At 56.5% G+C, this 24,668-nt stretch overlaps 1 protein-coding gene across 2 annotated transcripts in view; it reads left to right on the top strand.

Annotated features, from left to right (window-relative positions):
* The window catches only part of TTBK1 (tau tubulin kinase 1), a 42,476-nt gene extending 18,899 nt beyond the window's left edge, over positions 1–23,577 (top strand). For both annotated transcript variants that reach the window (XM_041727171.1, XM_041727180.1), the window contains exons 14-15: positions 17,956–19,538; positions 20,214–23,577. In XM_041727171.1, coding sequence (XP_041583105.1) covers positions 17,956–19,538; positions 20,214–20,604 — 1,974 coding nt within the window. In that variant the 3' untranslated portion in view covers positions 20,605–23,577. The remainder of the gene's footprint in view (positions 1–17,955; positions 19,539–20,213) is intronic.
* The last annotated feature ends 1,091 nt before the right edge of the window (positions 23,578–24,668 follow it).

Genomic DNA, 24,668 nt, shown 5'->3' with positions numbered 1-24,668 from the left:
AGGGCAGGGTATGGGGCCAGCAGACTGACCGTGTTGGGGACATTCTTCCCACCAGGGCAGCACCGGGAATGCAGGGGACGGAGCCACATCTGCCCGGCTCCCCTCTGATTTTTTCCTGCACTCATTCATTTGCTCAGTACCTAGTCCTTCTACACTTCCTGAGCTTCTAGCCTCTGCCGGGCACCAGAGGCCTCAAAGGTCATGTGGTCCCACCAGAAATGCAGAGTTGCAGAGGGAGACTGACCATTGGTGGCACAGGGTAGAGAGACAACCCAGAATCCAAGTCAGGAGGCTGAGGCTCTGGACCTGGGCTTTCTGCTGGTCGCCTTCTGGTGACTGCAGGCCACCTGGATCTCAGAGAGGGATCTGAGCTATCTGGGAGGTTTTCCTTACCTTCAGATTCCTTCCAGGTCCTGGAAAATGTCCTTCCGCTGGGGGAGTCCTGCCAAGGAGGTAGGGAGAGAGAGTTGGGGAGGTGGGCATGATCCTCCTGGAAAGTCTCAGTGTTTTGGGGTCAGGTTCTGCTTGTGCTGAGGGCAGGTGATGAGCTATATGTATCTGGAGGGGGTGTTAGGTGTTTGCAGGCCTTGGTTCCCCCACAGCCCTAGCAGCGAAGTTGGTTAGCATTCTTCAGCTGTGTGTGTGTGTTGCCGTGTCTGCTTAGCTCAGGAGTGCACTTCGAGGCAGGTTGTGTACACAGTAGCATGTCTACTGGGCATGCAGTGGGTCTGCGGGAGCACAGAGAACCCCAGAAGCTGGGATGGCAAAGCTGGAGGGCTGATAATAATCAGAGCAATGATCCCAGTGACAGGGACCAGAGCTACACTGGGATCAGCACCTCACATATTTCATGCGTGTCTTCCTTAAAACAGTAACATAAATAAAGCAACCCCCCACCCCGTCCCTTAAAAGATAAGGAAACTGAGGCTGGGGAGAGCTAATCCTTTAGCCCAGGGTCACCAGGGTTCAAGAGGTAAAGCCAGGTGAGTGCTGTCTGAGGCCTGTGTGTTTAGGAGAGGAGCAAACACAGGCCAGAGAGAGCCTGAGTACAATGTATGTGGGCCGTGCACACATGTGTGTGCACCCACTGGCTGAGCCATGTCAGCAGGTGTGCCTTGGGCACAGCAGTGTGCAGTGGCCTCTGCGTGTGTATGCGCGTGCACATGTGTGCGTGCATGTGTATGTCTGTGTGTGAGCACATGGGGGGGTGACACATTTTACCAAATATCTCAGTACAGCACGGTATAGGTGAAGCAGAGACCCTCCTTGTCAAGGGCAGAGGAAGACGGAGAGTGGACTGGCTCACTTGTTCCTTCTTTCTTTGATCTGGAGGGAGTCCTGATCCAGCCTGTGTGGGGGCTCCGAAACCCGGCCGCACATGGAATCAGTTTGTGGACTCCCCACCCTGCCACCTGCCTGTGGGGAATTCCCTCCTAGATCTAGCTTGCCCTGCTCAGCGTCTGATGTGTGAGCTTCCTCCTAACAATGATCCTTAAAGATATGAGCACCCGCAATGCTGTCACCTACCCACCATGGGGAGCAGGGACAGGGATAATGTGGAACCAGGCGCAATTTTAGAGCATTTATTGTTCCTTGGTGTGAATGCCATGATACTTTAAACTTTTTCTTTACATACACCTCACTTTCTTCTCCAAGGAATTTAAGGTGCAAATTTGAAGTGGCTAGAAAGCTAAGGCAGAGGGGAAAACAGCAGAGTGTGTGATTTGGGGGAAGGATGTTTGCCATCCTTTGCCGGTTGTCTCTGGCTGATAACACAGCAGGTCAGCATTCTCTGAGTACATGGACCTTTGCTTGGCAGCCACTAGGGCATTTCTCTGCCATGTGCCGGGCAGCGTGCTGGGGCCTGGGAGGCCAGAGATGAACAAGGCTTCATGGTCCTGCCCCTTTTGGAGCTCATACTCTAGAGAGGTGGGGCGAGGATGCCAAGGTGTGGACATGGATGTTTATTGCCAAAGGCCATAAGGTAGATAAGGGAGAACTCTTCTTTGCTAGAATAGGGAGCCTGCCCGGGGAAGCTGGGTGATCTCACTAAGGTAGTACTTCAGCTGGGCATGGAAGGTGATTGAAGGGGCAGGAGCATGCTGGGATTAGGTCCCCCTGGAAGGTGACCAAACTCTGGCTGGGGTGTTAAGCTCAAGCTACACACATGTGCTGTGAGAGGAGCTGTGTGCAGCTACTGAGACGCCTGTCTTTTGGATGGAGGGCCTTATACCCCTAATCCTCAGGGCAGCTGGGACCAGCTCAGAAGGATCCTAGACTTGGCCAAAGAGAAGCAGAAGGGAAAGCAGGGTGGGGGCAAAGACACTCCCATCAGAATGTTCTCTCTCCTCCCCTCTCTGGTGGAGGTTCCATGTTGGATTCCTCTGCCCCCATTTGACATCTACAAGGAGGACACTGGAGCTGAGTGTCCTGGGCCTGCTCCTCCTTCGGCTCTCTGGCAGCTGGCCCAGCCCATCCTCAGGCCCCACCAAAAGCTATTTAAACTGGTTTCAGTCACAGGAAGAGCTAGGGGTCAAGGTGGAAAAGGTCTGGTGACACCCAAGCCAGCACTTCCATCCCCACAGGCCTGGGACACACAGGCCCATGTTCCCTTTTCCCCTCCAAGGGTAGGAGTGCAGGAGGGCACTGAGCTGTGGCTCAGCCAGCAGCTGGGGAAGGGACAGGGCGAAAGCCACTTTGGAGAAATGGTGGCAGTCTGCCCCTCCTCCTACCAGTGCCCTGTTCCTCTCCTCACTCTGAAGAGTGACTTAAAGGATAATCAGAAAGCTCACACGACACAGCGTTTACTCCACCGCCGTCCAAAGGGCTGTCTGTGCACGTCCTAACACCTAAGCCGAATGACAGCCTTAGGAAGTGGGCAGCATCGCCATCCGCATTTTACAGGGGAGGCAGCTGAGGCACGAGGAGTGAAGTCACTTGCTTGAGGTCCCACCCGGGTCGGAAGTGGGGGGATGCGAACAGGAGAAGCTGGGCTGCAGAGGCCTGTGCTGGCTGCCGTGGGGGCAGAGGGCCGCAGGGAGTGAGGAGTACGGAGAACAGCTGGGGGGACAGGTGGCAGGAGCAGCTGCAGAAGGGCCTTCCTGAGGGGGAGGATTCCTCTGCCCCAGGAAACTCCGGCCGGGCCGGGCCGGGCCGGGCTCAGGCAGCAAGGCTGCGCGGGGAGCTGAGTGGCCAAGGTCTCTGCAAGGAGGCCGCGGCGTGAGGAGGGCCGGCGAGGAGGAGGAGCGGCGGGAAGGGAGCTGGCGGCCTGCGCCCAGGTGCTGAGGCGGTCGGGGCGGTGCGCACCCCCCCCCCCGCCGCCCCCGGCCGGGACGCCAGCGCCGCAGGGGCTGTGAGCGGCGGGTGGCCCCCGAGACGGAGCTGTCGAGTCTGTGCCTGACGCCTCTTTTCCCTCCACTCTCTTGGTCTCTTTCAGTTGGAGGAGGACAGACTCTCGGGGCACTCCCTCCCGCGGTACAGCCCTCTGCGACGACTGGCGTCCTCCGTGTTCTCCTCCTCCACGCTGGAGACCGAGCATTACCCTCACCCCGGCGGCGGCGGCTCCTCCGGTTCGCTCATTCAGCGCAGCCGCTCGGCGGAGAGCAGCCCCGTGCGGGCGCCCCACCGGCGCCACGCGCCCCTGGCCGCCGGCAACCACAGACTCGTGCCCTCGGTGCTCCGCATCTCGCGGTCCCAGCTGCAGCAGGTGTGGGCCCGCTTCACCCACAAGACCTAGGCTGGGCTCCCCCCCCTCCTGGAGGGGGCAGGTGGGGGGGGCGGGGCGCAGGCAGAGACCACGGTTCCTTCCCAGGACGCAATAACCACACACACACCCATCCCGCCCACCTCGCAATACAGCCCCTCTAGCCGGCCCACCGTACTGTACCGCCCCCACCCCGCCCGCGCTCCCACGGCTCGGTGCCAGCCCCATGGTGCAGGGAGCGGTGGGGCCGTTGGTGCAGCGGCAGGGGCAGCGCACAGACGCTGGGCTGGAGCCACCAGTGCGTCCAGAGTCCAGTGGAAAGCAGGGCGTCGGAGACCAGGCTGGGTCAGGTCCGTCTAGCCCCGAGTTGATTCCGTTTAGTCTGCGATTCCTTGGCAGGGCGGGGGCAGGGCACTGGAGACTGGCACCGTCTGCACGGGGCAAGGCTCGGGGCAAGGCTCGGGCCCTGTGTCTGAGACGCGGGCCTGGCCAGCGGGGCTTGGGGTTTGTATGTGCCGGGTGCCTCCACACTCAGTGAGCGGGCAGGGAGCAGTCCTGTGACCCAGTGAGCCTTCCCCATGCCATTGTCACAGAGGACAGAGCCCCCACCTCCCACATCGGACCCAGTCTGGAGGCTGCTCTTCACCCAAGGCATGTGCCATCACCCCCTGCTGGGTTTGGTCACCTGGCCCAGCTCCTTAGGAGCTGAGGCTAGATGAGTGGGGGCCTGGCATCTGCCCCTCGGAAGAAGCTGGAGCCGAGGAGTGGAGGGACCTGATCTAGAAGCAGTGGCAGAGAGGGTGGTTGTTAAGGACGAGGTAGCACCTGTGAGCTCAGGACAAATCCCAGACAGCAGCAGCCCCACAGGTGCCCCCTCTTAGAGGCGGACTCCTTCCTGTAGGTGCTCAGCCAAGCCGGTTGGCCCCCAGGCGCCATGGTGAAGACAGAGCACAGGGTAGGTGCATCAGCCGGCGACATGGAGCTGGCTGGAGGGTCAGGATGCCAGATTGCTATGTCCTTTCTGCTCATTTCTTAGCCCCTAACCTGTCACCACAGGGACCTCCAAGGTTCCCTTTCCTCATTCCTGCCCTTGACAGCCAGCACCTGTTTCCCTGGGCAATGGAGTAGTGGTGAAGAGGTGAAGAGGGTGCCAGGAAGGGTAGTGCCTATACAGAAAGGGAAGGAAGGGATGAGACCCGAAGGTTTGCAAAATATTTATTGCATTGAGACTGCATCTGTGTATATGCTTGTGTGCATGCACGTATGCTTGTGAGTATGAGTGTGCTTATATATGAGCACTTGTGCATGTGGCAGGGTGGCCATGGATAGATGCTCAGGCTGTGCACTGCACAAATCCAGAGAGTACCATTTACATGGACCCTAGTGTGAATGACACCACTGAATCTGCAGTGTTGCAGTCCTATGTGTGGAGACATGTGTGAAGGTGCAGTGTGTGTGTCAGGGAGTCAGAAAAATATTTGTGCAGTCCTTGGTAGTTTCTATGTACCTAGTCTCATCCTGGCTCCTCTCTCTACCCTCTTTGCCCCCTTGACTTCTTCCTTCCCAACTCAACTCCCTCAACTCCCCAGCTATCTCTGGCTGGAGTAGAGGCCTCAGGGTCCTTACCCCAGCTTGGGGATGTCCTAAGTGAGTGGGCAGTGCTGTTCGGCTGAAGTGTCCTCAGGGACGGCTGGCACTGTGTATAGCTCATTCACCTCAGCTATGCCCACACCCACTATATTCTTTTCTCAAAATCTGTTCTTTGTTGAAGATGTCTGGGCCAAGAGCCCCTTCCTCATCTAGGAATGAAAGCCAGATTCATGCCCTAGGACTTGTGCCTCACCCTCATGCACCGCATCCTAGCTGCTCACTTTTGAACCTCCCCAAGTCCAAGCCTCTGTTGCCCTCCAGTCTGTTTTGGGGTGGCTCTGTACCCTGCTATGGCAGAGGGTAGAGGAGGGGCCAGGGTAGAACCCTTGAAAAGAAAGGACAGAAAACACAAAGCACAAAGGTTAGGGGGTGGGATGAACAGTAACCCCACTCCCGCCTTGCCTTCTGGCACTGCCCCCTGCCCTCCCCCTCTACCCTCCAGCCCTCTTCCCCATCCTCCCCAGTTAGTGGCAGAGGGTGAAGTGAAAGGGAGTCTGTCCACCAGCAGCTCCAAAAGTCAGCAGCCGTGGGGGAAGGCCCATACTATCCGGGGTTAGATGAAACCAAGCACTCTGTTATCCGGCATTCCCTTCCAGAGGGTTCCATTACCTGAGCACAGCTCCCAACTTAATGACCAGAACCCTGAGGTACTCTAAGATCCCAAAGTGCCTTGTGACTTATCAAAGATGATGGCACTAGCTTCAGCCTCGTTTTAGCATTAAATACATGTTTCTGTTTCCAAAGCCTTTGGAGGTAGGGAATCCTATTAAGCATTCCAAAGGTAGCTGAATTTTCAGACACACACACACACACACACACACACACCCCAAAACTGATACCTGTGGGAGAAGATGTGACCTCTAAAGTATGATCATAACTCAAACATTTTGTCCTTTGAGGGATATCCTCTTGCATACCCTCTCTGGTGGCAGGGAGAGCATCTTGTGAGCTATAAAGCTCAGAGCCAACAGGAGTGATCTTGATAACATGATTATCTTTTGATGGTGGCTCTGATTTCTGGAAATAGTGAAGGCCATTGAAGCCACGTGTGTTGGGTCAAGTTCATGTGCAGCTCGGCAGAGCCATGTCTGTTTTGGAGTTGAGTTCCTTGTCTCTAGGTCTCAGGCTTCGTAGGAAAGTTGTGAGTCTGCAGTGTTGTCGAGCTCTTTCTCCAAAGGGTTTCCCAAAGAGGAAGTCAGAATGTTTCAAGAAATAATTCCCTGCTGGGGGATAGTGCCCAGCCTCCCCAGGGTCAGCTTTGAAAAGAGGCAGCACTCCTTGCTGTACTTTGAAAATGGTGTTTTTGTACTTTATAGTCACGCCCTGCATATAGAGATGGCTTCCAATTATTAATCTTTTTATTTTATTAAACGGTCACTGGCACACAGTGCAGAGTATGTGCCAGGCAGTGATCTAAGCACTTTACAAAATTAACTCATTTAATCCTCATAATAGCCTAGGAGGTCGATCCCAGTATTATCTGCATTTAATGGATTAATCAGAATGTTTAATTTACAAAAACATAAAAACACCCGCCAATGCCGAATAACTGAGGTCTTGTTTTTTGATGGGAGTTTTAGAGCATTTTAGTCTGCATAGTGATGTATTTACTGTCCTTTCTGCTTGGCCCCTCCTCTCTCCGAGAGGAAGGGAGTTGTCTGTGAGCCAGACTTCCCCTCCTTCTCCATTCCCACCTCGGTGGGGGATGGTGTGTGTGTGGGGGTCACTCCAGAGTTGGTTGGGGTGGCCTACTCTCTCTCTCCAGAGACACCACCCTCTTCGTCCCACAAATCCAAGCATCCCAAAGCAGCTCTGGAGATTCAGCAAGTGGAGTAAGAGCTACAGTGAGAAGGCAGGTGCTCAGAATCATGACCTTGAGATAGTGGGGGAGTCCTAGGCTTCAGGCTCACAGATGGGGCAGGCACGGGCATTGGTGAGCACTGGCCATGGGGATTTGAGTGTCAACAACTCACACCTCAACAGGAGCCAAGCTGTGTCAAAGAGTGGCCAGGTTTGGGGACTGTGGAAAATGGGAGACACACTCCTCCCATCCTCAGCTCAGCTAACTGTTGCCACAATCTTCCAATTTTTCTGTGAAATCATCCAATTTTTAATTATTGGCATCAAATTTTAAAAAACAATTTTTTAAAAGAAAAAAATCACTGTGAGCCAAACAAAACTGGTTTGAGGGCAGAGACTTGAACTCAGTTTGCAACCTCTGTGAGCCTGAGGACTCCCCACCCCCTTCAGTCCAAGGCTGCAGCACTTTAAGGGGGGGTGGTGTTCTTTCTAGGAACTCAAATCAGGTGGGCTTCTTAGAGGAGGAGGCTCATGGCCAGTGGCGCTGTGTGGTGTGTGTTGTGTGTACATGTCGGTGACCTCATGGTTTGTGTGCCTGAATGTGTTTGTGGGCCAGTGGACTTGTTTGTGGTAAGTAGGGTCCCCCTCAGTACTTTTTCTGATTGGCGCAGGACCCTGGGTCAGTGAAAAACGCTCTAGTGAATTCTCAGTGATGAATAGACCTCCCCACGCATTCGAGGCAGCTTGTGTCACAGCAATAACCACTCAACACTCACCCCAACCACTAGCATCCTGAACCCATCAATCTCCCTCCGGGTTTCCAGTTTTGGGGAAAATGGGCTGAGCCTTGCCCACCATGAGGGGGAATGATGGCACCTCTGAGCCATGCTGGTATGTTAACTTTTGCTTCCCTAGCCAAGAGGGGTGGGCAGACCCCTTCGATCCCAGGAAAAGTTAGGGGCCCTTTCTGTAGAGGGTCCCAGGACTCTCCTTTTCTCTCCTCTGCCCTGCCTCGGTCCCTTTTTCTGGGGAGGGGTGGTGCTGTCTGTTCAGGCAGTGGTGGAGGGAGCTTGGGCCACTGGATGGCAGAGGAGCTGCAGCAAATGTGTCTATATGGAGTGGCCGGGGGAGACTGTGTGGGCCCCTGGCTGTGGCAGAACCGAATATCCTCTGCCGTCTTTGGGTTGATTTGGTACCTGAGGATGGACGCATAGACCCTAAGGAGGGCCTGCCCATCACCCCACCTACCCCAAACTCCACTGAGGTTCCAGCCCAAGGGCAGGACTCAGCCCACCCCCATAGGCAGTCCTTGGTAACAAGGAGTGTGGCAAATCATTCTCCTTAAGTTGGGGGGCATGTCCCCAAAGTTGGCATTATTCTCATTAAGGACAGAGGTGTCCCCTGGGACTTGTGGGTCAGCCTCCGAAAATTTTAAAGCATCCTTCTCCCTAAGGGAGAGGCTCCCAGCCTGAGGACCACATCCCTCAAATATCCCCAATGGTTCCCCATACCACCCAATGGGCTTCCCAGCTCAGGACACCCCGGAGCCTGAGTGGACCCCTTCCCCCAAGGAGAGTTGAGAAACAGTGGGGGGGAGGGGCAATGAAGCCAAAGGACTCTGGGAACCCCCCTAGACCGCGCCTTCCACTTGGCTCCGCCGCCCACAGTCCCACCACTTACCCTCCCTTCTACCTGCACAGGCTTTGCGGGTGCGGGGGTGGTGAGGTGGGGTTCACCTTGCCACAACTAACTGGCCCTCACACGCACACGCACATGCACACGCACGCCCCATCGCTGCGCGCCCATTTCATCCACTCTCGGGACAGCAAACTAGCAGCCCCCGGCCGGGAGAGCACCGGGGTCGCGCTTCCGGGCACCTCCCGCAGGTCTAGAACTCCACTGCCGCAGGACCCCGCGCCGCTCCCGCCCCGCTCCCGCCCCGGGGCCCGCCCCCCACGCCGGCACCCGCGGCCCGCGCGCCTCGAATGTACGGTCCGTCTTTTTCACTAGCTGCTACGCGCGCGACCGGGGTACCCGCCGGCCCCGGGCCCCGCCCCCAGCCGGCGGCCCCGCCCCCGCCCCGCCCCCGCGCGCCCCCGCGGACCTGAGCCCCACCCCTCGCGGAGCTGCCTGCTGCTAAAGTACCCCCGCCCCCGGGGAGCCCTCCCTGCCGCCCCGCACTCGCGCCCCCTCGGTTTGCTTTCCCCCGCCGGCTCGCGGCCGCCGGCCCCCGGCCCCGGGGCGGGGGGGGCTCGCCCCTCAGTGCTTCCAGGGCTGGGGTGCAGACGAGGGGCTGGGAGGGGGAGCTGGGTTCTCACGGCTCCAAGGGCCCCCGTCGCCCCACCCCCGATCCCTGTTACCTCGCCGCCCACAGCCTCCCCTGCCCCTCAAAATTGGCCTTGCAATTGGATGCCAAAGAGCCCAGAGTTGAGGGGGGAGCCAAGCTTTGAGCCTCGGTCTCTCAGAGCCACCCGACACCCCCTTTTTGCCCGCGCCTCCACGCCCGTGTCTCCTGTGCCCCACCCCGCTCCACGACTGAGGGCCCTGGGGGGTCTCACACATGCCCCCACTTCCAGCTGTTCTCCCTCCCCACCCCGAAAATAAATCTCAGGGACCAACATCTGCTTCCTTTGCACTTGCTCCGTCGACCCCCCCCCCCAGTGGAGAGGCTTCCGCGGGGGAGCAGACGGGGTGGGGGGCCCTTACGTTTGACAGTATTTAGCAAGGAGAGGGTGGCCCCTGCCCCCTGAGAGTGGGACTGGTGGGAGGGGAAGCTCAGCCCCGGGCCCAGCTGAGCCCCTTCCTTCCCGGGACCCGAGGATCCCCTCCCAGCGTCGGGAGACGCTTCCTAATCGCGGTGGGGAGAGGAGCGAGGGATGGGAAGGGGGTTGGGGAGAGGACCCTTCCGGAAGTCCCGAATTCCAGCCAGTTTATTCCTAAGCCTCCCCCTCCCATTATACCCCCCCTTTTGTACTGCAATAATACTGTATTATAAGCTTGCACTATTCCCCGACCCCGGCCAGCATAAGCATGCACGAAAAACTCAAAACCACACACACACACAGGAAGATGGGACGCTTTTTTTTCCTTTCTCTCTCCGGGGTGCGTCCTCAGTGTACATAGCGGCGTCGGGGGGCTCTGGGCCCGGGTGGAAAAGCATGCACTGAGCCCCCGCCCCTAGACTGCGAGTACTGTACAAATCCAACACTTGAAACCGACACGCACACGCGCGGCGCCGCCACGGGGGTGGGACACGGACACGCACTCACGCGCACAGGGCCGCGCACGGGTGGGGGTGGGGGGCGCCCCGCCGTCACGCGTCGCTGTGCGAGGGATCTTGTGCCTTTTTAAGTCCCTGTATGTTAATGCAGACAATCCGGAGAGCTTGTGTACTACCAAATCCTGATTAAAGACGCCTTCCAGGAACCTGCGCCTCGCCTGCTTTCTTTTCATCATCCTTCCTAACCCACCACTGGATGCAGACCCTAACTCTGGGGTGCCGGGCTGGGCAAAAGGCAGGGCCTAGTTTTGCTGATTCTGGAATGGGGGTGGGGTAGGGAGTGGAATTCCAGGTTAATGGATCCAACCCTACCTTCCCTAAGACAAGGATGAGTGGTGCCTGGGAGGGGAACCCTAAGAGGTTTCCTCCTGGTTAGACTCCAGTAACCCTCACCCTGCTGGCTGCCTCCTTTCACCCAGAAGAAGGTTTTGGAGATGGACCCTGGTCTCTGGGGACCCCCTCCACATTGTCAACTTGCAGGAGGAGGGATGGGAAGTAGGAGGGTCAGCAGTTAGATCTGTTCTCTGTGAATCAGTTGATGGAAGCCAATTCTGTGTGTGTGTGTGTGTGTGTGTGTGTGTGTGTGTGTGTGTGTGTAAGGAAGCCAGAGAGCCCTGTGAAAGGACCTGGGAGCCTTTCCCTGCCCCTCTGCTCTGATGGGGGATCTCAGATAGCTCTGGCCTGGGGGATAGTGGTCTGTCCAGGGGGATCAGTGAGAGAGTGGATTGTACAAAGCCTGGGGGTGGGGATGGGTGGGGAGAGAATATGGGTTGAGGTCCATGAGAGGAGTGGGACAGGAAGGAGAGGATTACAGAGACTTTGGGTCCTGTAGAGAGAGAAGGTGTAAGAGGGGAGGAGGCTCTCCCTCCTTCTCTGTGTCCCGGACCCTAGTCCATGGGGCCACACTTCACTCCTTGGAGCCTAGAGCAAGTATGGGGGCCGCTAGAGGGCAAGCTATGGATGCATTTCTTCACACACACACACACACACACACACACACACACACCCAGGAACATTTAGAATGTCCCCATACTGTCAGCTCCTAGCCCTGGGACAGGCAAGGATGGGCTGGGGACACAGATCTGAGAGTCAAGAGTGCGAAGATATGTATAGATGTAGGGTAGGCAACCACTTCAGGTCATCTTACCCCTTCCACCCAGATGAATGTCCACAGCCAGTGTGCTCAGGCAGGTGGCACTTTGGGGGGTGGGGTGGAGGAGCCAAGGGAGGGCTCCTGGCTTGGCAGATATGGTTTGAGAGCAGAGACCCAGACAGATAGACAAGTGAGAAACTGGGAAAGGCGGTGGTGGGCAGAGGGGGCTGCACTGCTTCCTTCTCATATCCAGTTTTCAGGGGGGGCAATTATGGCAATCGGGTTCCCCTGAGGAGGAGGAGAGGTGGGAAGTGTGCCTGGGGTGGCTGCTAAGGGAGGGGGGGCACTGCTGTGAGAGGATTGCTGGGGAGCTAGAAGGTGTCACAGCCCAGCCTCTGGCTTTGATCACTCAGCAGCCCCCCTTCTCTGGCCTTGGGACTGTGCGCTGAAGTGCAGTGTGCAGGGTCTGGGCTTGGCCAGGGTCCAAGCAGGAGAGCTGCTCTCTGTACTCTGTCTGGAGAGTGGGGTAACCTGTCCCTGGTGTCCCATGTTGCTGGTATCAGACAAGTCAAGGCTGAAGAGAGCCCAGTTTTTTTTTTTTTAATTTTTATTTATTTATGATAGTCACAGAGAGAGAGGCAGAGACATAGGCAGAGGGAGAAGCAGGCTCCATGCACCGGGAGCCCGATGTGGGATTCGATCACGGGTTCCAGGATCGCGCCCTGAGCCAAAGGCAGGCGCCAAACCGTTGCGCCACCCAGGGATCCCGAGAGCCCAGTTTTGATGACAGGGAGGGATCAGAGGCTGCTCCATCCACCTCCTTCCACTTTTCCTGTTCACTGGAGTAAACATGGACTTGGCAGGGCTCTGAAGCCTTTGGGTCTGGCTCAGTGGAGACCAGGGGAGGGTGAGGGCTTTCATTCTCTCTGAGGGTCTCAGCTCCAGTGGCCTGCCTCCCCTCCTCCATGATTCACCCTTACCACATCCGCCTTTCATGAAACTCCATCAGAATCACCAGGGAGCTTTAAAACAGAGAGATGTGGCTGGGCCAGCTGGACAGGGGGGAGACATGACCTACAGAATCTGGGAGGGGGTGAGTAGGACTCAGGGTTCTGTAGGTTTAAAAAACACCCCCAGATAAAACTGTGCCAAGCCAACTGGAGAACCACAATAAGCAAATTAGAATCATAAAGGGTCGCTTGTCTTGGGAAGGGAGTAGGAAGGTGTGAGATCCCCAGGCCCTGATTTTCCCTTGTTGACACCCAGTACACTTGTTGCCCTCTGAGCTGAAATGGGAGAGTGTCACTGCTGTCCTCCTCCCATGGGGTCTGCAAGCCTACAGGGCCAAGCATGCAGAGGCGGCCTAAGGTCTAATATCACTGGTGGAATGAACAAGCACAGGACGGCATGGGCAAATGGATGAATATTCACTGAGCTCAGGCATTCAGGAGAGGCTGGAAGAGTGTGAAGGACTTGCCATTCTCTGAGGAGGGAGAAACTTGAGCCCAGGCCTGCCCTCCCCAGCAAGAAGCCAGATGGGGAGTGGTGGAGGTATTCTGAAATGGAAAACCCAGCATGAAAAAAAAAAAAACCAGCATGTCCAGATGCCCATGGGCTGGTCAGTGATCCTTGGGGCAAAGCTGTCCCCACTCTGAGGTTCGTGGCTCTTCCTGCTATAGGGCAGAGGGTCTCAGCTTTCCCTGCATGGGAGGGTGGGAGGCCAGTGAGGTGATGGAAAGAGTTTGGGGCTCTGGGCCACCTGGTCGATATGCTTTGTGAAGTGGGTGTGCCGGTGCCCCTCTCCAGGCCTGTTTCCTAATCTGACATTGTCACTGATGCCTGATTTCAGTTCTCAGTGTCCGTCCCTCCCACGTAACAGAAGGTGAGAGCAGGATGCCTGGGTGGCTCAGCGGTTGATTGTCTGCCTTCAGATCCCGGGGTCCTGGGATAGAGTCCTACACTGGGTTCCCTGGGGGGAGCCTGCTTCTCCCTCTGCCTATGTCTCTGCCTTTCTCGAATAAATAAATAAAGTCTTAAAAGAAACAAAAACAAAACAAAACAAAAAAAGAAACAAAACACAACAGAAGGGAGGGCTTTGAGATGGAAGGAGAGAGGGTTCCAGATATGATCATCTAACATGGACACTGTGAGTGGAGGGTCTGTCCTATGGATGGGGCTTTTCTTTTCTTTTCTTCTTTTTTTCTTTTTTAAAGATTCTATTTATTTATTCACGAGAGACACACACACACACACAGAGGCAGAGACACAGGCAGAGGGAGAAGCAGGTTCCATGCAGGGAGCCTGACGTAGGCCTGGATCCCGGGCCTCCAGGATCATGCTCTGGGCTGAAGGTGGCGCTAAACTGCTGAGCCACCCAGGCTGCCCGGATGGGGCTTTTCTAAAGAGATCCAGGGCCTGGCCAGAGGAAAAGGAAGTTCTGCTAGGGATGCTTAAAGTGTTAGAGATAGGCCAGGGCAAATAGGCAGAGGTGCTGCTGGGTGGGATGCATCTGGTGATGGGTGAACGAGTTCTGAGCTGGACAGGAGGGGGACATGATCAGAGCTCTGTGTCTGTCTGTAGGGTCCCCAGCATCTATGCCATGGGCGCACCTCGGGATCTCACAGCACCCCCTCCACCTCTTCCCAGTCATCTTTCGCCTTACTGTTGGTAACTAAGCACGGCAGAGGGCCCCAGCACAAGGCCTGGCACAGAACCAGGGCTTAATGTTTGCTGAATGAATGAATCCATGAAGAATGAGAATGGTGAGAAAAAGAAAACAATTGCTGGGGACTTCTGGCCTAGATGTGAAGAAGACAATGTTCTAAGAAGTCCCCTGCCTGGCTCAGAGAGGGTGGGCAAAGGTCCTGTCTGGGGTCTCATGCTATCCCATCTTGCACCCCCCCTTATCACGTCCTCATGGATGGTCTGATCATGAGAAAGGTTATGGCAGTTGAGGAGGGGAGAAGTCACAGCCTTGGGCAGATCCTCAGCATTGGGGATTCCTGCCTTCGCCTCTACCAGCCTTTGGGCTATTTTGCACAGGCACCTCAGCTGGGAGAGCCCTTTATCTTCTTGCCACCCTATCTCCCATAAGTGTGGCACCCAGGCATAGCTGGGGTTGGAGGGAGGCAGTGATGTCCAAACCAGAGGAGCAGGGAAGGTGGCAGGAGGCGGGGGTGGGAGGGAGCTGATGTGTATTGAGCAACTGCTCTATGCTAGACCCATTGCTTATGTGACCTCATTTATGATCACAACCTCTGTGGAGTATGCATTATCCCAATTTCATTTCCTTTTTGGTCAAATGTAGGTTTTTTTTAATTTTTAATTTTTTAAAAATATTTTATTTATTCGAGAGAGAGAGAGAGAGGGGCAGAGACACAGGCAGAGGGAGAAACAGGCTCCATGCAGGGAACCCGATGCAGGACTCAATCCCAGGACTCCAGGATCATGCCCTGGGCCAAAGGCAGGCCCCAAACCACTGAGCCACCCAGGCATCCCATTTTTTTTTTAATTTAAATGCAATTAATTAACACATCGTGTATTATTAGTTTTAGAGGTACAGTTCAGCAATTCATCAGTTGTATATAACATCCAATGCTCGTCCCATCACGTGCCAGTGTCCATCACCCAGTTATCCCATCCCCCACTATATTCCCTCAGTTTGTTTCCTAGAGTTTTTTTTTTTTAAGATTTTATTTCTTTATTCCTGAGAGACACAGAGAGAAGCAGAGACAAAGACAGAGGGAGAAGCAGGTTCCCCACAGGGAGCCCAATGTGGGACTAGATCCCCGACCCAGATCATACCCTGAGCCAAAAACAGATGCCCAACCGCTGAGCCACCCAGGTGTCCCTTGTTTCCTAGAGTTAAGAGTCTCTCATGGTTTGTCTCCCTTTCTGATTTTGTCTTATTTTCTTTTTCCTTCCCTTCCTCTATGATCCTCTGTGTTGTTTCTTAAATTCCACATAGGAGATCATATGATTATTGCCTTTCTCTGATTTATTTCACTCAGCATGGTATCCTCTAGTTCCAACTGAATCGTTACTTCCTAATAGAGAGATTGCACACTTTGTGAAAACAAGGACCATATCTGTCTTAGTCAATACATGATCCACAGATTCACAGCCTCCCCCACGGTGGCCAGGACAATAGACATTCCAGGACTTCTTCAGGAAGGGAGGGAAGAAAGAAAGAAGAAAGAAGAAGAAAAAAAGAAGAAAGAAGAAAAGAAGAAAGAAAGAAAGAAAGAGAGAGAGAGAGAGAGAGAGAGAAAGAAAGAAAGAAAGAAAGAAAGAAAGAAAGAAAGAAAGAAGAAGGAAGGAAGGAAGGAAGGAAGGAAGGAAGGAAGGAAGGAAGAAAGAAAGAAAAAGAAGGAGGAAGGGAGGGAGAGAGGGAGGGAGGGAGGGAGGAAGGAAGGAAGGAAGGAAGGAAAGAAGGAAGGAAGGAAGGAAGATCCTCAAGGGGCTCAGTGAAGTGTCTCTAAGGGACAGATGTGGGGGAACAAGTAGAAAGGAGGGTGATGACACCTGCTTGGCAGATGAACAGGAAGGTTTTTTTGGAAGGTTGGTTGAGGGATCCCTGGGTGGCTCAGTGGTTTGGCGTCTGCCTTTGGCCCAGGGCCTGATCCTGGAGTCCCGGGATCGAGTCCCACATCGGGCTCCCTCCATGGAGTCTGCTTCTCCCTCTGCCTGTGTCTCTGTCTGTGTCTCTGCCTCTCTTTCTCTGTGTCTCTCATGAATAAATAAATAAAATCTAAAAAAAAAAAAAAAAAAGGAAGGCTGGTTAGACAGGAAGGAGCTCAGTCTTAGAGGAAGGATAGGTATGTGTTATGTGAGTAGAGTGAATGACAGGGACCCCAGGCGGAGGAAACTGCCAGAGGGAAAGACAGGAGTGGGAGAAGCATAATACATTTAGGGAACTACTGGTGGTAGCATCAGCATGGCTAGAGCACAAGGCAGGGATCCAAGGGAGTTGTTAGAAGTGAGGTTAGAGGAGGTAGGAGCCAGCCCATGGGGGAGGGGCAGCGTTGTTATGTGCCAAGCCAAGAACTGGAACTGTCCCCTGAGGACTGTGGGGCTACTCTGGGTTTCTGTATGTTTGAAGCAGAGATAGGATCAGATTTAAGTTTCAGGAAGATCACTCTAGCAGCTGTAGGGAGGAGAGATGGGCAGAGCTGGCAAAAGAACACAGGCCAATGGCTGGGGAACCCCCAGGCAGGTTAGGGCTGTGCCCCTGGGGCTGAGGCAGCTGACACAGATGTTTAGGAAGAATACTTGGCAGGACTCCCTGCAAGTCTAGATGGCACCTGAAAGTGTTGGAGGTGTCAGATCTCTGGGCTGGATGGGCTGTGTTTTGGAAGATAAGGCCCAGCATGTTCAAAAAGGCCAACAAAGCACTGGCCACCTTCACCACCATCCCCACCTGAAACAAAAACATGTTAGTGCTGATGGGGCCTGGTGCACTAGGGGTGCCTGGAGATGTGCACGTATTTGCGTGTGCACTCGCACGTGTGTGTGCATGAGTGTGTTCACTAGGGCAGAGCTAGACAAGATGCGAGCACTGAGTTCCTAAACACAGTGGGCAGGCCTTTCTAGTCTGGAAGGAAGGAGGCTAAGGGGAGATGTGGCAGGAGTCTAGATAACCAAGAACAGGCCATCATATTGCCAAGGGCTCTGCCCAAAGCTTCAAAAGGGAAAACTTACTCAGTGGAAAGAAACTGCCCTTCATAAGCTAGCTGTGAGTTCCTGGAGGAAGTGTGGACTCAAAACACACCTGTAGAGGGCTGGACAGTTCCTGACTGACAGGCCAGGACAGGGGAGGAGGGAAGGGGGTGCTGGGGCTCCAGGGGCCCAGCCTGCATGTTGGGGTGCAGAGGATAGGTGAACTCTGCTCTGGTCCTACACAGGCCCTGACGGCCCTGGTGGCCAACTCCCTGGCTGCAGAGAAACTGTGTTCTATGAGGAGGCAATGAGGGCTGACCCAGACACCTGGTGCTTCTTCCTGGACCTGGTTTCCTCCTCTGTCAAAGGGAGAGTTGATCTACATAGTGTCTATGATGTCTTACAGCTGTCATTGTCTACTACTGACTGGACTAGAGCTTGTTCTGGGTTTTGGAGGAAAAGAGATGAGTGAGGGAGATGGGAGACAGGAGACAGAGAGACTGCCAGGATCAGGGCCAGGGGCCTCACGGGAATAGGAGCATGCACACAATCCTTCATGAGAGATGAGCACTCACTAGGTGCCGGGGACCATTCTAGGCCTTGGGGGATAGAGCAATGAACAGAACAGATCCAATGTCCCTCCTCATGGAGCACGCACTGTGGTGCACACGCCTAGGCAAGTGGGCCTCCCAGCTTGTGGGTGAAGTCCAGGGCTCCTTGGGCCCAGCTAGGCAGGTGACCTCAGAGAGTCCCTGTGTGTGCCCTTTGCAGGTGTTCTCTGTGGCGCCCCCGTTCGAGGTCAATGGTCTCCCACGAGCTGTGCCTCTGAGCCTGCCCTACCAGGACTTCAAGAAAGACCTCTCTGATTACCGAGAACGGGCTCGGTTGCTCAACAGGGTCCGGAGGGTGGGCTTCTCCCACGTGCTGCTCACCACCCCCCAGGTCCCACTGGCTCCTGTTCAGCCTCAAGCTAACGGGAAGGAGGAAGAAGAAGAGGAGGAGGAAGAAGAGGAGGAGGAAGAGGAGGAGGAGGAAGAGGAAGAGGAAGAAGAGGAGGAGGAGGAGGAGGAGGAAGAGGAAGAAGAGGAGGAGGAGGAGGAGGAGGAGGAGGAAGAAGAGGAGGAGGCAGTGGCTCTAGGGGAGGTGCTGGGGCCTCGCAGTGGCTCCAGCAGTGATGGGAGTGAAAGGAGCACTGATCGGAGCCAAGAGGGTGCCCCATCCACACTCTTGGCAGATGACCAGAAGGAGTCCAGGGGCCGGGCCTCCATGGCCGACGGGGACCTGGAGCCTGAGGAGGGCTCCAAAACGCTGGTGCTGGTCTCCCCTGGCGACATGAAGAAGTCGCCCGTCACTGCCGACCTGGCCCCTGACCCTGACCTGGGCACTCTGGCTGCCCTTACTCCTCAGCAAGAGCGGCCCCAGCCCACTGGCAGCCAGCTGGATGTGTCTGAGCCAGGCACCCTGTCCTCTGTCCTCAAGTCTGAGCCCAAGCCCCCTGGACCTGGGACAGGGCCAGGGGCTGGGGCAGTGACCACAGGGGCAGGAGGAGTGGCAGTCACCTCCTCACCCTTCACCAAAGTTGAGAGGACCTTTGTGCACATTGCAGAGAAAACCCACCTCAACGTTATGTCTTCCGGTGGACAAGCCTCCCGGCCCGAGGAGCTGGGTGCTGGGGGTGAGCTGGGTCTGGAGGCACCCTCTGACGAGAAGGCTGTGGAGGAGGGGGCCTCCATGCCCCTGGAGAACGGCATCGCCCCATCAGGGCTGGAGAGCTGTGCTCTGTCTGCCCCTCCAGGGGACACCCCCTCGGAGGTGGCCACAGACTCACTGCCCAATGGCCCAGCCCTTGCCAACGGGCCAGCTCCAGCGTCCCCACTGGAGCCAGGCCCTGAGAAACTGGTCACCATCTCCCCCAGCCGCCATGCCATGCCCGGCTCTCGCCCCAGGAGCCGGATCCCTGTCCTGCTGTCTGAGGAGGACACGGGCTCAGAGCCCTCGGGCTCCCTGTCGGCCAAAGAGCGGTGGGGCAAGAGGGCCCGACCACAGCAGGACCTGGCGCGGCTGGTGATGGAGAAGAGGCAGGGCCGCCTGCTGCTGCGGCTGGCCTCCGGGGCCTCGTCCTCCTCCAGTGAGGAGCAGCGCCGGGCCTCGGAGACGCTCTCAGGCACGGGCTCTGAGGAGGACACGCCTGCCTCAGAGCCCGCGGCCCCCAGGAAAGCGGGGCGGGCAGCCACCACGCGGAGCCGCATTCCCCGCCCCATCAGCATCCGCATGCCCACGCCTGCCGCAGCCCAGCAGTCCCCCGGCAGACCCCACGGCGCTGCCCCCGCATCGGACACAGCCATCACCAGCAGGTGAGAAACTGCTGCCAGCCTGAGGTGGGCACATGGTGACCCCAGAAGGCCTCCACCAGCAGGAGCTTCCCCAGAGCCAAGGTCAGGGCCCCGTGAGGATGCAGGATGGACCCTCAGCTACATCTCCTGTTCACCACCTCCCCAACTAAGTGTCCCTTCTGACTCAGGTCCCAGCCCTGTCCCTGGGCTCAGGTGGGTGGCTACAGTGAACATGTGTAGAGGAGGGGGGGCCAGGGAGGCCAAACTTGGGAAAGGTTCATGGGGGTCCCTGGGGCTCACACATAGCCTCTGGTGTGCCCTGAGGCATTTGAAGCCGGAGGATTGAGACCAGAGTAGTTGGGAGAAAACACTATTCATATCAATGTAAACAGCGGTAGGTTATAGAGTAGAATGTAAAATCCATATGGACATTGAAAGATGAAATAGAACCTTCGAAGAAAGCCGGCCGCAAGCCCTCAGGTAGCAGCCCGGGAGTGTGTGGCCCTAGAGGTCCTGTCCTGGAGGATGCAGCCCCAGCCCTAGCTTATCCACCTGTGCCGTGTCTCCGCAGCCTCAGCCAGCTCGAGGACGCAGGGCTCCAGGGCTCAGTGCTCAGATTCTGAAAATGTCTCTTCTTTTTTGTTTCTTTGCCCTCCTATTTTCTCTTGCCTTGGGCCCCCTCCCCTCCTCCCGCAGGCTCCAGCTGCAGAAGCCTCCGGGGTCGGCCGCCACCGCTGACCTCCGCCCCAAACAGCCCCCGGGCCGTGGCCCGGGCCCCGGGCGAGCCCCAGCCGGCACCAGGGCCCCCGCCCCGCGCAGTCCGGGCCCGTCCGCCTCCGCCGCGCCCCGCCATCCCAGCGCGTCCCCCCGGAGCCAGTCCCTGTCCCGCAAGGAGAGCTCCTCCCCCTCGCACCAGGCCCGGCCTGCGGGGCCCCCGCCCCGGGGCGCCCCGCAGGCCCGGGCCCAGCCCGATGGCACCCCCTCCCCGGGGGGCCCCAAGAAAGGACCCAGAGGGAAACTCCAGACTCAGCGCGCAGCAACCAAAGGCCGGGCGGGGGTCGCGGAGGGCCGGGCCGGGGCCAGATAATGACGCGCGCGGCTCTCCGCGGGCCCCCCACCCTGACCCCGGCCCCGGCCCCCCACCCGCAGCCGGCCACACTGAAACAGCTCCCAGCACAGCCTTACGCGCCTGACGCGCACCACCCGCGGCCCCAGCTTCCCGCCCGCACCCGCGAGGACGCGCGCCAGCACTTGTCGCGCCCCCTGCCGGCCCGGCCCGAGGGGCACTCGGCGCCGCGGGGGCAGGGCCCGCCTCCCCGTCCTCCGCCCCCTCTCCGTGACCCCTGCCCTCCCCCTGCCGCTCTTCGGGTGGGGCAGACTCACCCTCCGCCCCGGGGAAGGCTCAGCCACTTTTTCACCGAGGACTTCACCAATGGGGACGCTCCCCTCACCCGCCAGGCCTCTGCTGCTCTCCGTGCTCCCCCAGGGACCTCTGCTTACACCACCTGCGGCGCCTTTCCCTCCTCCCGGCCTTCTTCTAGCCCAAGTGCACCCACCCCCTCCCCCTTTGAGAAAGGCAGCCTCAGATTTCGGAAGTGGAAGTTCCAGGGGCCCGGGGGCCAACCCCACAATCTCCTGGGAGCCAGTGGTGGTCCAAAAGGCCTCTTCTTAGCTACCAGGCTGGGGGCTGGGATGTGTGTGTGTGTGAGGAGCTGGGACCTAAGGGCCTTTGGTCTACTCAGGTGTGAGGAGGCAAGTCTGACCAGCCCCAAAGTCAGCTCCATCCTGGACACCCCTGTGGGGAGCAGTGGGCAAGTAATTGGGGGGCTGCTCTCCTGCACCCTTAGGGTGCAAAGTCCTCCTCCCCATAAATTTGTGTGGGTCCTCAGTGGGAACCATCGAGTACGTGTGGGCTGCCTTCCTGGGCAGGTGTTTCCCAATGGGAAGTTGGAGGGGGCTTTAAAAAAAGTTTTCAACCCCTCCCTTGGCCTCCTGATCTAGTGCTCAGGACCCCTCACCATCAGGAATTCCTTCTTGCCATCTAACCTCAGTCCTGCCTGCTGCAGTTTCAGCCAACTTCCCTCTCTCTTGAGTTCACTGGAGGTGAAGAATGGCTGGTTTTCATCTTCTCTGCACTGGCCCTTTAGAGATTCAGGGATTCAGTTCTGGCCAGGGTCACCCTTTCTGTTCTCCTGGGGTGGGGGGAGTGGGCTGGATCAGACCATCATCTCCCCCAGTGGGCAGAGGCAGCAGAAATAGGCAGACAGCTGGCCCCTGGACTCAAGGCAGAAAGGCCCTGCTAACTTCCAGATTGTGTGCTTGTGTGATGGGTCCAGCCTAAGCCCCCTTCTCCCCCAGCTAACCCTTCAGCCTGTCCCCTCTTGTACTAACCCCAACCCATGCAGCTGAGCTGTCCCTGTAGAGGGTGAGGGCTGTGCTGCTCCATGAATGGATATGGGGCTTCTTCCTGGGCCTGGTTCCTGCATAGCTCATCCCACCTCATCATGAGCCTCAACTGCCTACGTCTGGGCCACGCAGCACACTGGCTGCAGAAGGGACAGCCAGCTCTGTCTATCCAGGACAGGTCCCCTGCAGGCCTTCTCCATCCTCAGCAGCCTCAGCCTCTGTCCCCTGGCCTGGGCCCTCTGTTCTTCTCTGGGTCACAGAGAGCAAGGCAACCAGGGGAAGAGGAAGAAAGGCCCCAACATGTCCCAGTGGTCTGGCAGCATCCAACCACCATTGTTCCGAAGGATGCCCGTGAGGAAGTTGGCCCTGAGAGCAGCCTGGTGGTGCCAGCTGAAGTCCCTCTTGGAGAGTCAGCAGGCGTGGGCAGCTGTTTCCACACCAAGGTGGTGGCTTCTCTGCAAACCAGCCCAGGGGAGGACTCCAGGGTGGACAGCCTTCGAGGTCCATCTCATGCTGACGCAGAAGCTCCCAGAACACTCAGGAAACCTCTCCGGACAGAGCCCTCTTTGTCAACCCGAGACCCTCCCAAGACCTCTACTGCCCTCTGGGTCCAGCAGAGGGGGTGGAAGAGGGTCCACTCCCTCCCACCTAGAGCATCTCCGAATGACAATCAGCTCATGCCAGGTGGGGACCAGGGCATGACTCCTGGTGCCCAGGTCCTGGGCCTGCTCCTTGCCACCAACCGAACCGTGAATGTAGGGCCCCCAGCTTCACCCCTGCCCCAGGACCAATAACACCCTGGTTTGGTGTTGGGAGGAAAAGGGGGCAGCCTGAGAAAGCCCCAGGCCCATTCCACTCCCAGCTTCACCCAGCACTGGAGCTGGGCAGAGACGCAAAACCCTGTCTGCTCTTGGGATTCCAGACCTCCCTAGGGCTCCCATCTGACCTCAGGCCTCTGCGTCATTGAATGTCACCGAGGTGGGGGAGGCAGGGAAGGGGTAAGTATGGGAGGGGACTAGGCGACTGACTATGCTCCTCTCCCCAGGAAGGATCTAGGGCAGAGGAAAACACACCTCCCAGTGTCCCCAACCCCAGCTGTAGCCTCTTCCCCCTCAAGCACCCATCCCCTCCACCATGTCCTACTGGTTCTGAACCCCTTCCCTATATAGGAGTGTCACACCGCCATAACCACCGCCACCACCACCCCATCCTCCTAGCACTTCCCCATCGAGACAACCTGTGTCACTGGCTCAGATGCAGATCTGCTTACCCCAGAACATGTGCCCCCTCCCAAGCCACACTGTGCACGAAGCAGGTGCAGGAGAAGGGCTGTGCCCCAGGCACATGGGCTCCCCCTTTCCCAGCCCCTCACAGGGGCCTGGCTCAGTCTTCTCAGCTCCGGGGATCAGCCTTGGTGGGTATGGAGTGGGGCGCAGGGAGGTGCCCTCCCCCTCCCCCAGGGAAGCCACTGAAGAATGTTTACATGCCAAACAGAATGTAACACCCTCCCCACCTCTTCCCAGTCACTGCATGGCCTCTGTCCACCCTGCACCTGTCCACTCCCACCCCCAACACCCTGGAAGCCGCTGTCATGATTAGATCGGGTCTTGGAAGGGAAGTAGCCATCACACCATTAAAAAGCCTGTGGACCTTTCGTTCTGTTGGCCTGGACTCTTCTTCCTTTGGGGAAGAGGGCAAAGCCCAGGTCTGGGGGTGGGCAGGGGAGAAGAGTGCAAGTTGGTGGGCAAGTGGGGATTGACTGTCATAGAGGCAGATTGTCTCTACAGAGATGGAAACTGAAGCTTACAGGACAGATACAGGCTCAAACTGGGTGAAGAGGGCTACCCTCTGTCTCCAACAGCAAAGCCTGCATCCTGTCAGCTTCCCAGGCTGTCTCTCCAAGATCCAGGATACTTGAGTCTAGCTTTATGCCGAGGGAGAGAGGAAGGAGTTTCATTGCCCCAAAGTTAACAGACACAAGTGTTTGGTAAATCATAAAGCTAAGCAGCTCACAGGCAAAGAGAAACAATGGTCATTATTCTAGCCACATCTACAGAAATTATAAATGAATGTAGCCTATGACCTACCACCTCTGCTTCTAGAAACATAGCCTATAGATAGATGGCCATGTAAACTTGCCAAATTCCATGTGTTCAAAGTTACTCATTGCAGTATTCTGCACAAAACCCCACAAAACCTCAGCTGCGATCTCACACTCAAAACGTCTGGAAATGAGAGCTTTTTTATTAGATTGGCACAAGTTCTTCTGGTATCAAGACTTAACAATACCATTTAAAGTCATTATTAATTCCACTTATCATTTATGTTTACAATGGCAATATCGATGTTTTTGATAATGGGGTACTGCCTTAGATCCTATTTAGAGTATTTTTTTAAAAGATTTTATTCATTTATTCATGAGAGACACACACACACACACAGAGAGAGAGAGAGAGAGAGAGGCAGAGACACAGGCAGAGGGAGAAGCAGGCTCCATACAAGAAGCCCGATGTGGGACTTGATCCCGGATCTCCAGGATCATGCCCTGGGCCTAAGGCAGGTGCTAAACTGCTGAGCCACCCAGGGATCCCTATTAGAGTATTCCATAATATATGGAATGATGTTGGAAAGAGATTGGTGTTCGAAGCTGACAGCCAAGAAAGAATTCTTGAGATGTCTTTGGTACAAAAAGGTGGTGGTTTTATTAAAGCACAGGGACAGCACCCGTGGGCAGAAGGAGCTGCA

Source organism: Vulpes lagopus, chromosome 1, assembly GCF_018345385.1.
Source record: "Vulpes lagopus strain Blue_001 chromosome 1, ASM1834538v1, whole genome shotgun sequence".
Classification (NCBI taxonomy): domain Eukaryota; kingdom Metazoa; phylum Chordata; class Mammalia; order Carnivora; family Canidae; genus Vulpes; species Vulpes lagopus.
This window is presented reverse-complemented; position numbering and strand designations above follow the sequence as displayed.